Here is an 11,996-nt window from a genome sequence, read left to right as displayed (position 1 = left end):
CCTGCCATAAGCGAATGGCCTCAGCTACTATGATTTCCTCTCTACCTGGTCTATCGATAATGCCACCACGATCCATTAGAAATGATCTTTCGTCACAACGAATTTCTTTCTCTTTGTCTTCTTCTTCTTCTTCTTCTTCTCCTTCTTCGACGTTCATTTTCTTGTCGAGCTATAATCGAATTCGAAAGAAATTTTTTTTTCTTTTCTATTTCCAAAATTGCGAACGATCTTCTGGAAGAGTAAGAGTACTTTCTCTTGGGATTTTTATGATCGATAATCATTAATCTCATCGATTCGATTATTATTCGACTATCACGATTATAATTTTATTAAATCTTGTAGAAGAGTAAACGATCATCGGTAACGTCAATTTCTGCTAACAACGTTAATCGATCATTTCGCTCTTCGACGATGAAACGAAGAAGATTAGCGTTTGATGCGTCCTATTCGTCGAGCTCGAATACTAATTACATTTTGGCACCTTATAGGTGCTTCGAATATTTCATTGCATTGCCTAACTAAGACCGCAGAATTTTCTCGAGTTGTCGCAATAGAAAAGTTTCACCGTCATCGAAAGTGCTTGCCATTGTGATGTATAGCGCGTTACCAAATATTATATCACGAAGAACGGTGCTAATCGATTTCTCGAATACTATTTAATCGTCCAACAAAATTCTTCGAGTAATTACTTTGAAATCGTAAAAAAACATCGAAAGATATAGGACTCGTATCTCTGTCTTCCTTCCCATTACGGCAAAGTAAACGATAAGCGATGATGAGATAATCGAGAGCTCTGATATCTAATATGCATTATACCATAAATATTGAATCACGGCACGGTGAACCTTTATCTACCCGCAGAAACTCGGAAAATACAAAAGTGGCCTATTGCGGCATCCAATTTGTGAAATCGACCGAGCAAAATCGTATGTAATTACGTAATATACGTCTAGAGGACGTGCCAGTAGTCGCTTGTTTCGATAAAATCATTTTTCAATTTCAAATTCGATAAATATATATGTGTGTGTGTGTGCGTGCGTGCGTACGGAATAACTAATTTTTCGAAAAAAAAGTAAAGTTTCTTGAAAAATCAATTAGCTCGTTATAGTCCTTTCTATGCTTTCTTATACGCGAACAAATATTTACTTCCCTCTTTGAAAGTGCAAGTCCGGCTTATCGTCGATTAATGACACCTACATTAGACTTACTTTCGCTTTTCCATATTACGACGAGCTCTCGAGTATTATCATAGCACTTACTCGAAAGTTTATTTTCTGTTTTGTACGTACGACAATTATTTGTGGTTAGCGCGGACTCGGAGCACGTAAGAGGAAAAGGGAGAGAAAGAGGAAGATGACGGACGCGTTAAACGGAGAAAGTTTTCAATCTTTGTTTGGCCATCTCTTAAAAGAAAAAAATAAACGCATCAGTTTTATAAACGAAAAATACTGCTAAGATATGCTTCGATGCGTATACGACTCGATTTTTTTTAATATAAAACGATCAGACTTATTCTTTCCTTCTCGAGCGCGTCATCGATCGATTTGAATTTATTTACTCGTTCATTCGATAATAATGAGCAATATGAAAATGTTTATTATGCAATAGAAAAAAATATGATCGTAGGTCAATGAGATAATCCATGTTAGATTACGTAATTTACAATTATCACGACAATTGTAACGTGTGGTTTCGTACTTGGTCAAATTTTACATAATGTTGTTGAATTATCTCTACATTTAATTTATTCGATATTTACTTCGTTAACGCAATTCTATGCTCTTTGAATTGTTATATCTATCTACAGGGTCATCTGGTAAATTATGTATGTGTGAAAAATGAAAAAAAGAAAAACACAGCATTGCAATTGCAACGAATAGCGCGACATTTGACGTAATATAAATGCGAAAAAGGAAGTGAAACATTACGTTATTGCGCTTTACGTCAATTCTTTTTGTCATTTTATTAACATGCAGAAATCCTTAAATATGATTAGAAGTATTTTTTTTTTTCTTTTTTTTTCTAATTATCGTTTCTTCATTTTTATATATTTCATTTCATTGAAATCATCTTCTTGCTCCTCGTCTAGAACGATCTTAGTCTTTGGCTTGCGTTTACTAATCATAATCCTCTGTTGTTCTTCCGAAAGTTTTGAGATGTCGATTGGAAGGACAATTATTTTTCTCGGTTCATTATATTCAATGTTTATGCTACTTCCATCGGGGAGAACAAGAACGGTAGGATATGTATTTACATAAACATTCTGGTGTTTCTTTGTTATAGCTGCTGTCCAACAATTCAAGTTTTTAACCAGAATTGGTTTAAACCTTGAGATACGCAGAAGTAAAGATGTATTCATTCTGAAACACCAAAAAATATTTCAGAAATTCATTACGAGTTTTACGACGTAACGTAAAAACATTGAAAAAATAAGATAAATATATGATAACTTTGTAGCATTTTCTTTAGACGAGGTTATGTACGATAAAAATCGAACTATTGTAACTAATAGAAAAGATATAAGAAAATTTATATTATTTACTTATATTTTACGTAATAACGAACAAGAAGTCGATTGTAAAATTTACGTGCGAATTTACCTGTCATTTAAACAGACGAAAATCCAGCAGTCGATACCACGTTCTATGTAATGCTGTGCTGATCACGTGATCTCTCCGTTCGACCAATCCGCGTTGATAAAGTCTGTCGACATTCGTTCGAGATATCGACGTTTTAAAAATATAATATCGCAACTTTAGCATAAATATATCTCTGCGTGCTATGCGTGTTTTTCCGTGTTTATTGCGTGCAACATAAAATAATAAAATATATTTCCTTTCAAAACGAATTTTTTTTGTTGTACTAATAAGAGTAAAAATGTTGCGCCTTTTCTATATTTGTAGTCTTTTTTTTTTTTTGTTATCTCGTAGTAGTCTTTCTTTGCGCGCGGCTCGTCATATTTATAAATAATTTTATTGCATTATATATAGAAAAAAATATATATTGAGAAGGTGGAATATCATTAAGCAAGCGTGTTGCTAGAAGTGCCTTCTTGTAAATCTCCATGACAGTCACCAGGAATGTCCAAGTAGTCTTTACGGTCCCTGTGGAAAGGAATTGAAGCAATTTTTATCTATTTAAAGAATTTATAATAACGAGGCGTATTTCTATTAGTACTACTCTTTTTTGTTTTGTTTTTTTTTTTTTAATATATAAATTTTTCGCTCTTTGGACAAATTGTAAAAAATATTACTAAATAATTTTTAATTACGGCTCTATAAAATGAAAATTGTAACACAAACATGCTAAATATATACATGCGGCATGCATATCACACAAACATAACATTAAACAGATGTTAGATTTTTTTTTTAAAGACTAGATAAATAGTCGTATATCGTTATACTGTTACCATTTTTTCTTAACGGTTTTGAATAAATAGGGAATATGCTTGGGACATATATGTTGGTTTTTATTTTACTTATTTCGTTATAAATGTACAAAATAGAATTTTTCCAAAACAGAACAAAGCAAAAATTAATATAAAGTATAGAAAAACATTTGATCGCGTATACTTAACAATTCTCGATTTATTCAAACTTTAATCTAATTTTTAAACTAATTGTAAGTAGTCATCTCCATAATCGTGAACAAATACATCATATTATACTATAGTGGAGATTTAGAGTTTAATGTTCTTGCGAACGTATTAAGTGTGTGCGTGCGCGCGTGCGTGTGTACGTATATATTAGGTATTTGTATATCATTTTCTTTTATATTATTTATCTTAAAAAACATCACTTCATCGTTCCTCAAATACAAAAAAAAAACCCTCTATTAAGAGTTTCTTTAATATCTACAATATAATACTGTGTTAATATCATACGTATTTATAATCAAAATACTTTCACGTTTCGTTTATATGCAGTCATATAATACTAACACAAAAATAAATAAGATGAGTTCTACTGTATCAAAAAAAGATTTTTGCTTTCTTATAGCTCAGGCATTTCCATTGTTAGGATCGTTAAATTACATTCATTATTTTAACTATGTAAATTATTTAATGGTTCGATCTTTTATTTTATTGAAAGAAATAATGGATGTTTATTGGATGATGCTAAAAATATGTCGTTGATAGATGTTGCTTATACTTTGCCATTCAGGTCGATTTCTTTTTCACTGATAAATCTGTAAAATCAAAATTGTTCCCTAGCTTGCACATGGAATTAAATTCGACGAGAGAAGCAGTTAAACGGCACTTGCGAAGCACATTTATTTCAATTATTATCGATATATTTAAGAAACGAATAATATTAATGCCAAGCAAAGAAAAACAAATTGTTATTTGTTATCCGGCGAACACAGTGAACTCGAATCTTTCGATTTTTCTACTTGGAAAAGATTTGATAAATCATACGTTAAACTTTTTAAAAGATCACAATTGAAATGGATTATATCGTTAACTTCGCTCTACCTATCTATTTATTCTCTACGAGTTAATAAGATAATGAATTCATGCATTCCTACGGCGATAAAAATTCTTAAACGGTTTTTCGAAAATATTAATATCGTTTTATCCAAGCATTGATTGATAAATATATCAACGAGTGATATATTTCTATTTATACATGCAAGATGCAGTTAATAACATTAATAGTTGTTTCCTTTCGCATCGTATTATACGCTATTCATGCAGATATAAAGTTGTCTAAACATGGCAATTACTGTAATATTTTAAGAATTAACTCATACCTGTATAAAACATAATGTTGTATAATGAAAAACACATCGAATGCTACGGAAAAGAATCCAAGTCCAAATTTAGTTGGATCTCCGAAAATGCTCTCCCAGTCGTCTAATATTAATAATAAGTTCGTTAAAATATAATGTACAAAAGAGAGGGGAACGACGTTAGCATTATTAAAGTACATTTACCGTAATTATACGCATTCAATATCATCTGTAGCATCGACAGTATGCCACCGGTGAAATCTAAAAATATATTTCCAATACTCCAACCAACGGTGGACTTCCTTCGGTAGTTATAAAACGCTTGTGGCACGTATTTTATAAGAGTTATACACAGTTTGACATAACTGCAGTAGTACAAAAAGTCGAGCCATGCAATTACTACCGTTATGGCCAGTAACATAGAGGTGAATATAAATATCGCGAATATCGCATGAATGATACGCGCTGTCGTGGACACTCTTTGAGAACCAGTCTAAAAATGCAATAAAATTAATCCATGTATTTTGACGATAGTAGATCGATATCGTTACGATGATTCGCTCGTCAAATTACCTCATATATAAAACATTGGATGATAGTTATCACAGTGGCAAATACTGCATGTAGAGAGAAAAATATATCGTTAACTTGCACAGGATTCAATCCCTTTGGATACCTATTAAAATACTCTTGCTGAAAAAAAAAAAAAAATAATCAAAAGAGAAATATCTATAAAGATTCATTTCTCTTAATTAAGTTTTGTCGATTAAAATCGTATTATTGCGAACGTACCTCTATTTCTGGTATCCAGAACAAGCAACAATTAAACAATGCATACATAATAAATCCAACGATATTAAGCGACAAGTAGTCAAAGTTAAGACCTACGACGCTTTTGCGTTTGTAATTGCTATATATCTGTGGATAAAAGCTTATGCTCCATGCCAAGAAATATATCCATCCGACTACGACGCTAACGTGATAAATCGTATCCGATTTTTCCACCGTCACTCTAACGAATGCTTCCGAAAAACTGTAAAAAAAAAACGAACAAATAATTGTTAAATACGATCGCAAAGATATATTTCAAATATATCGTTCATTCGCGACATCAATCGGAAACATTAGAAATATTTTTATCGAATATTTTTGATATTATAACTAAACTTTATCTACGATAAAACTAAATGAAATTTTCTTACTTCACATTAAGGGTATTTAATTGATCTTGAGGTATAATAATTATTTTATAAGCAGTCATTGTTATATAACGTAATATCACTAGGCACGTAGAAATATGTTTTTCTAATAACTTTTTTGGAAAATATTTTGACACTTGTATACACTGAAATAACGGAACACCCTATAGAAGCATCTTAGCACAGAGGAGGAAGTGGACAGCTCAAAATCTGGGCATAGACTGACCGAACCTCAAGTTTCAGATTCGATGACAAGCTCAGGTCAAGAGGCTATCTACGTAACTATGGTTGAATACTGAAATGGCAAATGTAATGATTGGAATCTTTTGAAGCTTAGTCAGAGAAAACAAACAATGTGGCATTGTTACAGAGCTACTGTCGGTCAAACAAATTAATCTATTACTAATCTAAAATAACACGATATTTTAACAACGAATGTTACTGCGTTGCAAGATGTTATAAAAATAATATAAATATGTAGGATAACTATTTAGAAAAAAAACGAAGTTTATCTAAGATCGAAGCTAAAATAGAAAAAAGAGCGAGATAAAAATGAATATATAAATGATTTTATTCGATTATCACCGATTATATGTATCTTGATATCTGTGTCATGTACGTACTGTGCAGCATTCGAAGATACAACATTCAGATTGAGAGTTGAATGTCCAGCAGCAATACCTGTTACGTATATCTTGGTTGGTACTTTCCACGTATCATTTGTAACATTAAATTCGGACGGCTCGACCGAAATTAAATCTTTGTGCTGTATATCTATGCTTACCGTTACGTTCTCTGTTACGGCTTTCCTACAAAATTAATGCCATAAATTTTATGATCGTTGGGATATTACGAATAGGACTTATCTATGACGATTAATTATGCACCTATCAAATATTAACGTATCGCCGCAAGTACGTGGAAAATACTTAACGTTATCAACATTGCCGAAGCATCGAAAGTAGATAAAAAAAAGTAATTTCCTCGTACGACGACGTCGCATAAAATGAAAAATAAATAACTATATAATTTTAAAGATACGTACGTCGAGTATACGGTAAAAGCTTCCTTTTGATAAAGTAATACTTTAAGATCATGCGTCGAAACGTTGAAATCCGCCCATACAGTAACTACAATGTCAATAGAACAGTTTTATAGGATTTGTGACAATAGCGTTTCTCGCTGAAAACTTACCTAACAACGTTAAGAAGCAGATGTAACGTAGGAAAATCATTTTTCTGACTTCTGGAAAAAAGAATCATAGGGTTCGATTGATAATATCCTTGACACAGAAATAGCAATACTCGCTCATTCTACATTTTCGAGTGATCAGTAACAAATGCACACAGTCATCATTTATTTTATAACCCTGCACGTATCACAGAATATAAGATAAATGCACGTCAAACTTGTTTTATAAACCTGGACATATCACAGAAAGTATCGAAGTACGGACAGCATGAGAAAGTTGCTTGGTTAACCTCGTAACACGAGACTCGTAGGTGAAATTAAGAAATCGCGAGCCACGTTCGATATTTTTATGTATAAATTGCATCGGCCCGACGATTTCTACCACTTCCTGCGAGGATTCACACGTGTATGTATTCGATCGAACGTGTCGCAGGTGTTCTCGACGAATAATTTTGATGGCTCGATAAACTTTTCAGTGCCAATCGCACGTTTTCGCGATGACGATAGAGAATACCGTGCGACGATACTCATCGAAAAAATATTCTCGGGCACGTTCGAGATAATAAAGAAAAAAAAAGAAAAAAAAAAAAAGAAAAATAAACAGAGAAAAAGAGAGAAAACGTTCGAGTCGATATCGCCACCAGTGAACTTAACCTCAAAAGCACGACGACCTCGAAGGTCGTCGTATGTTTGTATGGGACAATAAAAATGATAAAGTTTTTCATTCCTGCTAATAGGGGATACATAACGTTTAAGTACGTGTTGCTTTTACGGTTTTTGCTCCGTTTTCATCGCTTCTTTCATCCAGGTTCAAAAACCTTCGAGAGAAAGATATACGACGAAAGAACGGGACTTTGATCGAGACTCGATGATAGACTCAATGATGGGACAGACACGTGCAATAAAAAGCACGTTAATCAGTTTACACGTAGTTTTACAGTGCCGTCGTCAAACTCGATTAGGATATTTTATATAGTTTAATCTTTCATCGACGATGTAACTGAAATTTACATCGCGATCTTTTTTATTCTTTGACCCTAAAGATTGATGAGTTCTCGAGGACGATTATTGAAACGATTGAAGCAATTAATTTTCTGACAAGATATTCGCTTATAGACTCTACCCATAGGCAGAAACGAAGTGGATATTAACGAGAACAAAATCTAGACGTTTGACCGGATGATAAATGTCTATAATTTATACGCTCCATTACTTATTGCTACATTAAAAATAATGTTAAAAGTAGCTATCGAAATGTTATCGCGATAAGAGAGAGACGACAAATATTTCATTCTCTCAAGATGTTATGGAATTTTTTTTGTTTTCGTAAATCAGAAAATGCTTTCCGTGTTTATAAAGAATTTGTTATTTTCCAAAAAGATATGGGAGGAAGCAACGCGTTGGAAAATTTTTGACCTTATTACGAAAAGTTTTCCTTTCGGCTGACGTAAACGTAAATCATCGTATCGATCCTTAAGTGGTTCGTAAGCATCATCGTTTCTTCAAACATTTTTCGTACGAATGCGGTAAAGAAAAGGCAAAAGTTTCAAATAATTTATTTATTTGAAAATATCGCGAAGAATGCGTTCGACGTGCGGATTCTAAGTATCGAGAAACAAAGAAGATCGATACGATGTATTCTGTATTATCGCGAACGAAATTCAAAAAAGATTAGAAATTTTTACGAACGAAACGAAGATGCGTTCACGTGTACTATGTCCGTGCGTCGGAGATATCTGTTTGCAAATAAGTATCTTTCTCGTTCTCTCATTATTCACGTAACGATAGAAAAATGTTCAATAAACTTTAGTGGGTCAAGTCTTGGTGAAATTCCATCGAGATTACAGAGACGATTTGGTATATCGAAGAGAGGCGTCAGTGCGATAAAATAAGAAAAATGATAGCGTACGATGAATGAGAATAAATATGCGACGAATAGAAAGAATTCTACGAATATTAGTAACGTCGTTTATCTTCATCTCTCCGACGAGAGATCAATGAAAATATTTGTACGGGTTGTCAGCGGACTTTAAAAGTGTAATATATATCTGGTAAATATTCAAAATATTACTCCTAATTAATCCGAATAAATATTGTGCGATCGAAAAAAGGATTGATTCGATTGTATGTACAAATCCGATTAAACAATGACTCGACTTCTTGATAAGCAGAGAGAGATCTTATCAAATATTAAAAAAAAAAAATAATTTGTATTATTTATCAAAATATTATGACTATCATATAATTATCGTACGTTATATTTTCAGCAAGGTCAAAAGAATCTACATATACGCAAAATCGCAATCGGTTTATTGCGATCGATGTGATATCAAATTATTTTAGTGGCACGATTATTATAGCCTTCCAACCATTATAGCCTAGTTCTTCGCAATAATTTCTTTCTCCTATCGATAATTTATTTTGTTTCTAATTAGAACGATTTCTTGATCGCGTTATCGCTATTGGTCTTTTTTAACGATTAAAAAAAGAAAAAGAAAAAAAATAGAGAAAAAATAGAGAGAGACCGAAACGAAGATATATAAATAAATGACGTAGAGTAATTTACACGATTCGATTTTTTAGTATTTCGAAAGTAACAACGTCGTTCTCGATATAAAATTACACTCTTGTAATATTTTGCTGATTGCGAGTATAGAAATCGATTTTGCGCGAATCAATTCTGTTTCACGGTCAATATCTCGATACGAGCCAATCGCGTTGTCCGTCTTTCAATGACAATGACAGATAGTATAGTTCGAAGTCACCTCCTTACTTTCTCTCCTCATTTCTCATGTTTCTTACGCTCGTGAGTCTCGATCGACGAGTTATTTAATTTTCTCAAAGTAAAATTAGCTCGTGATCGTAAATCGCGATTGTAACAAATTCTTTTTCGATGACAAAAGTATTCCAACATTCTTCATGCCTTTCGTATTTTTCACTCACCTATCAAAAAACTCGGATACCTTTTTTCTCAGATGAATTTGAAATATAGATTTCGATCTTCTTAAGGGACTTGGATTTTTTAGATTTTTTCTGAAAAGAAAAGAAAGCTTAAAGTTGTTCGCGCGAACTTTGACATCCGTCTAACTAACAACAAAGTTATACGAAATTCAACTACGTACAGTAACATCAAATTTTTCACTTTGATCAACAAAATATCTTGGAAAAATATTTGTTGAAGTAACTGTACATCGATAAACCTGAATATTTGATATTCATCTATCGATATATCCTAATCGCTTTTAACATAGAACTGTTTCCATTGAAAACGTTTAGTATTACGCTTTTTAATCTGCTAAGTCTAACGAGAAAGATAGCGAGCGAGCGAACGAGCGAGAGAGAGAGAGAGAGAATCGATAGAGTTAAAGCATTCCTAGCGAACAGGTGTTTTTTGCATACTCGACCAATCGATATCTCGCTCGTTTATCACAAACGACAGTTTCTTACATTTTCAAGGTGATATAACAGAAATGACGTCGCGACTAAAATAGTTTCTAATCTATTTTGAATTACCTCCAAGTTATCCTCTATTCTCTTTGAATTTTGAACGATCCTGCGATTCACACTTTAGTCGAATATTTCATCGAATTCAGATGACTTCCGGCAATCCGGTTTGCCAACGATGATCTATCCCCTTCGTTATTTTGTTCATCTTACTCTTTTGCGAAGCTTTCTTCCTCTTCTTTCCTCTTCTTCTTCTAGAGATCCGCTTTCGTCGAGAAATCGTCGACCTTCGATCGACTTTTCGAACCCTTTTTATTCGTCGTTTCTTTCTCCTTCTTCTCCTCCTCCTCCTTCTTTTTCTTCTTCTTCGGCACTAAGAGAAGACGACGAATCGAACGAGTAGTCGATTAGACTGAAATCGAGTAATTTCATTTCGTTGAGACACCTAGACTAGATTAAATGAGATAAAGAGAACTGTTATATGTACCCATGCAATATCCCTATACGAGAGACGTTACATCAGCGAACACGAGATTCACAATGACTTGCACGACCACGAGCTCCTCGTATATATAAATTTCTCTCTCTTCTATAGTAGAGAAAGAGAAAAAGACTCTTCTCCCCTCCAACCCTACAAATGCTCCTCTCTCTTTCTCTCTCCTGTCAACCCTTTCTTCTTTCTTCTATCATATCATTTTACGTCCTATCTTGCTCGAATTAAAATTCCTTCATTCCTTACCTTTCTTCTTCTTTTTCTTCGTAAAAGCGGAACTTTTTTACAATCTAATCGTTTTAATCGGAGATTTATAAATACCCCGGCTTATTGGATTACTAGATATCTCAGTGAGATACAGCTTTCTAGTCCGGAAAATTCTATTGTATATAAGAATCAATTATTTCGAAATGTTAAAGATAAAATTAATTTGTAAGGTTGTTTCGTTCTTACGTCAGCGAAATCGTTCATCGATCGATATCATCGGCCTAGTTCGATCACCGTTTCAGAATCCAAGATACTATTTTAAGTACAGTACGATCGTGATCGCGACGTACTCGTCGATCGATCCTTGTTAGCGATAGACGAAAGCATATTGTTTGCATCTTCCTCCTCCCCCTCCTCCTTCTCCTTCTCCTTTTATTCCTTCTTACTCATCGTGCCATAAACGGCCAAGAAGTTTTATGCCAGTCACGCTAATCGTTATCGTTTCGTACAAAAGAGACGTCGTTACACTTTCAAAAGCAATTCATGCGTGAAATGGAAAAATCAATAAGTTTTAATCAATCGTTTTACATATAAAAAGAAGAAATAATAAAAATTATATTGACTCACCGGCCTAATATTCTACATTCTTTTCAAGCAAACGAATTCATTTGTAATTTTTCTCTTGGTTTCCTCATTATACCTAATTATGCGAACATACATAATTTCAA

The 11,996-nt window shown here is 33.3% G+C and overlaps 2 protein-coding genes across 5 annotated transcripts; both read right to left on the bottom strand.

The window, feature by feature from the left end:
- Positions 1–1,938: 1,938 nt before the first annotated feature.
- Positions 1,939–2,925, bottom strand: LOC127070986 (39S ribosomal protein L55, mitochondrial). The gene is made up of 2 exons (XM_051009665.1): positions 2,601–2,925; positions 1,939–2,360 (listed from the first exon to the last, which is right to left on the bottom strand). The coding sequence occupies exon 2, from the start codon at positions 2,357–2,359 to the stop codon at positions 2,027–2,029; it is 333 nt and encodes a 110-aa protein (XP_050865622.1). The 5' UTR covers position 2,360; positions 2,601–2,925; the 3' UTR covers positions 1,939–2,026.
- A 60-nt stretch (positions 2,926–2,985) lies between these two features.
- Positions 2,986–11,410, bottom strand: LOC127070973 (cystinosin homolog). 4 transcript variants are annotated; one of them, XM_051009645.1, is made up of 11 exons: positions 11,056–11,410; positions 10,638–10,980; positions 10,068–10,157; positions 7,128–7,178; positions 6,979–7,063; positions 6,557–6,742; positions 5,527–5,767; positions 5,308–5,427; positions 4,939–5,227; positions 4,756–4,858; positions 2,986–3,104 (listed from the first exon to the last, which is right to left on the bottom strand). In XM_051009645.1, exons 4-11 carry the CDS (start codon positions 7,165–7,167, stop codon positions 3,023–3,025), a joined length of 1,146 nt encoding a protein of 381 aa, XP_050865602.1. In that variant the 5' UTR covers positions 7,168–7,178; positions 10,068–10,157; positions 10,638–10,980; positions 11,056–11,410; the 3' UTR covers positions 2,986–3,022. The 4 variants fall into 4 exon arrangements, with proteins under 4 accessions (XP_050865602.1, XP_050865603.1, XP_050865601.1 ...); XM_051009647.1 differs by lacking the exon at positions 2,986–3,104 and adding an exon at positions 3,183–4,191; XM_051009646.1 differs by lacking the exon at positions 10,068–10,157 and having other exon boundaries at positions 10,782–10,980.
- Between the last annotated feature and the right edge of the window lie 586 nt (positions 11,411–11,996).

The sequence above is a fragment of the Vespula vulgaris genome, chromosome 20 (assembly GCF_905475345.1).
Source record: "Vespula vulgaris chromosome 20, iyVesVulg1.1, whole genome shotgun sequence".
In the NCBI taxonomy this organism is placed as follows: domain Eukaryota; kingdom Metazoa; phylum Arthropoda; class Insecta; order Hymenoptera; family Vespidae; genus Vespula; species Vespula vulgaris.
Note: the sequence above shows the minus strand (reverse complement) of the source record. Positions and strands in the feature narration are given on the sequence as shown.

Excerpts from the sequence above, each read along its gene's own strand:
- LOC127070986 (XM_051009665.1), bottom strand. The coding sequence starts at position 2,359 with ATGAATACATCTTTACTTCTGCGTATCTCAAGGTTTAAACCAATTCTG.
- LOC127070973 (XM_051009645.1), bottom strand. The coding sequence starts at position 7,167 with ATGATTTTCCTACGTTACATCTGCTTCTTAACGTTGTTAG. Across the intron at positions 5,428-5,526 it reads TCTGGATACCAGAAATAGAG|CAAGAGTATTTTAATAGGTA; the intron begins GTACGTTCGCAA and ends TTTTTTTTTCAG. Across the intron at positions 4,859-4,938 it reads ATTGAATGCGTATAATTACG|ACGACTGGGAGAGCATTTTC; the intron begins GTAAATGTACTT and ends TATTAATATTAG.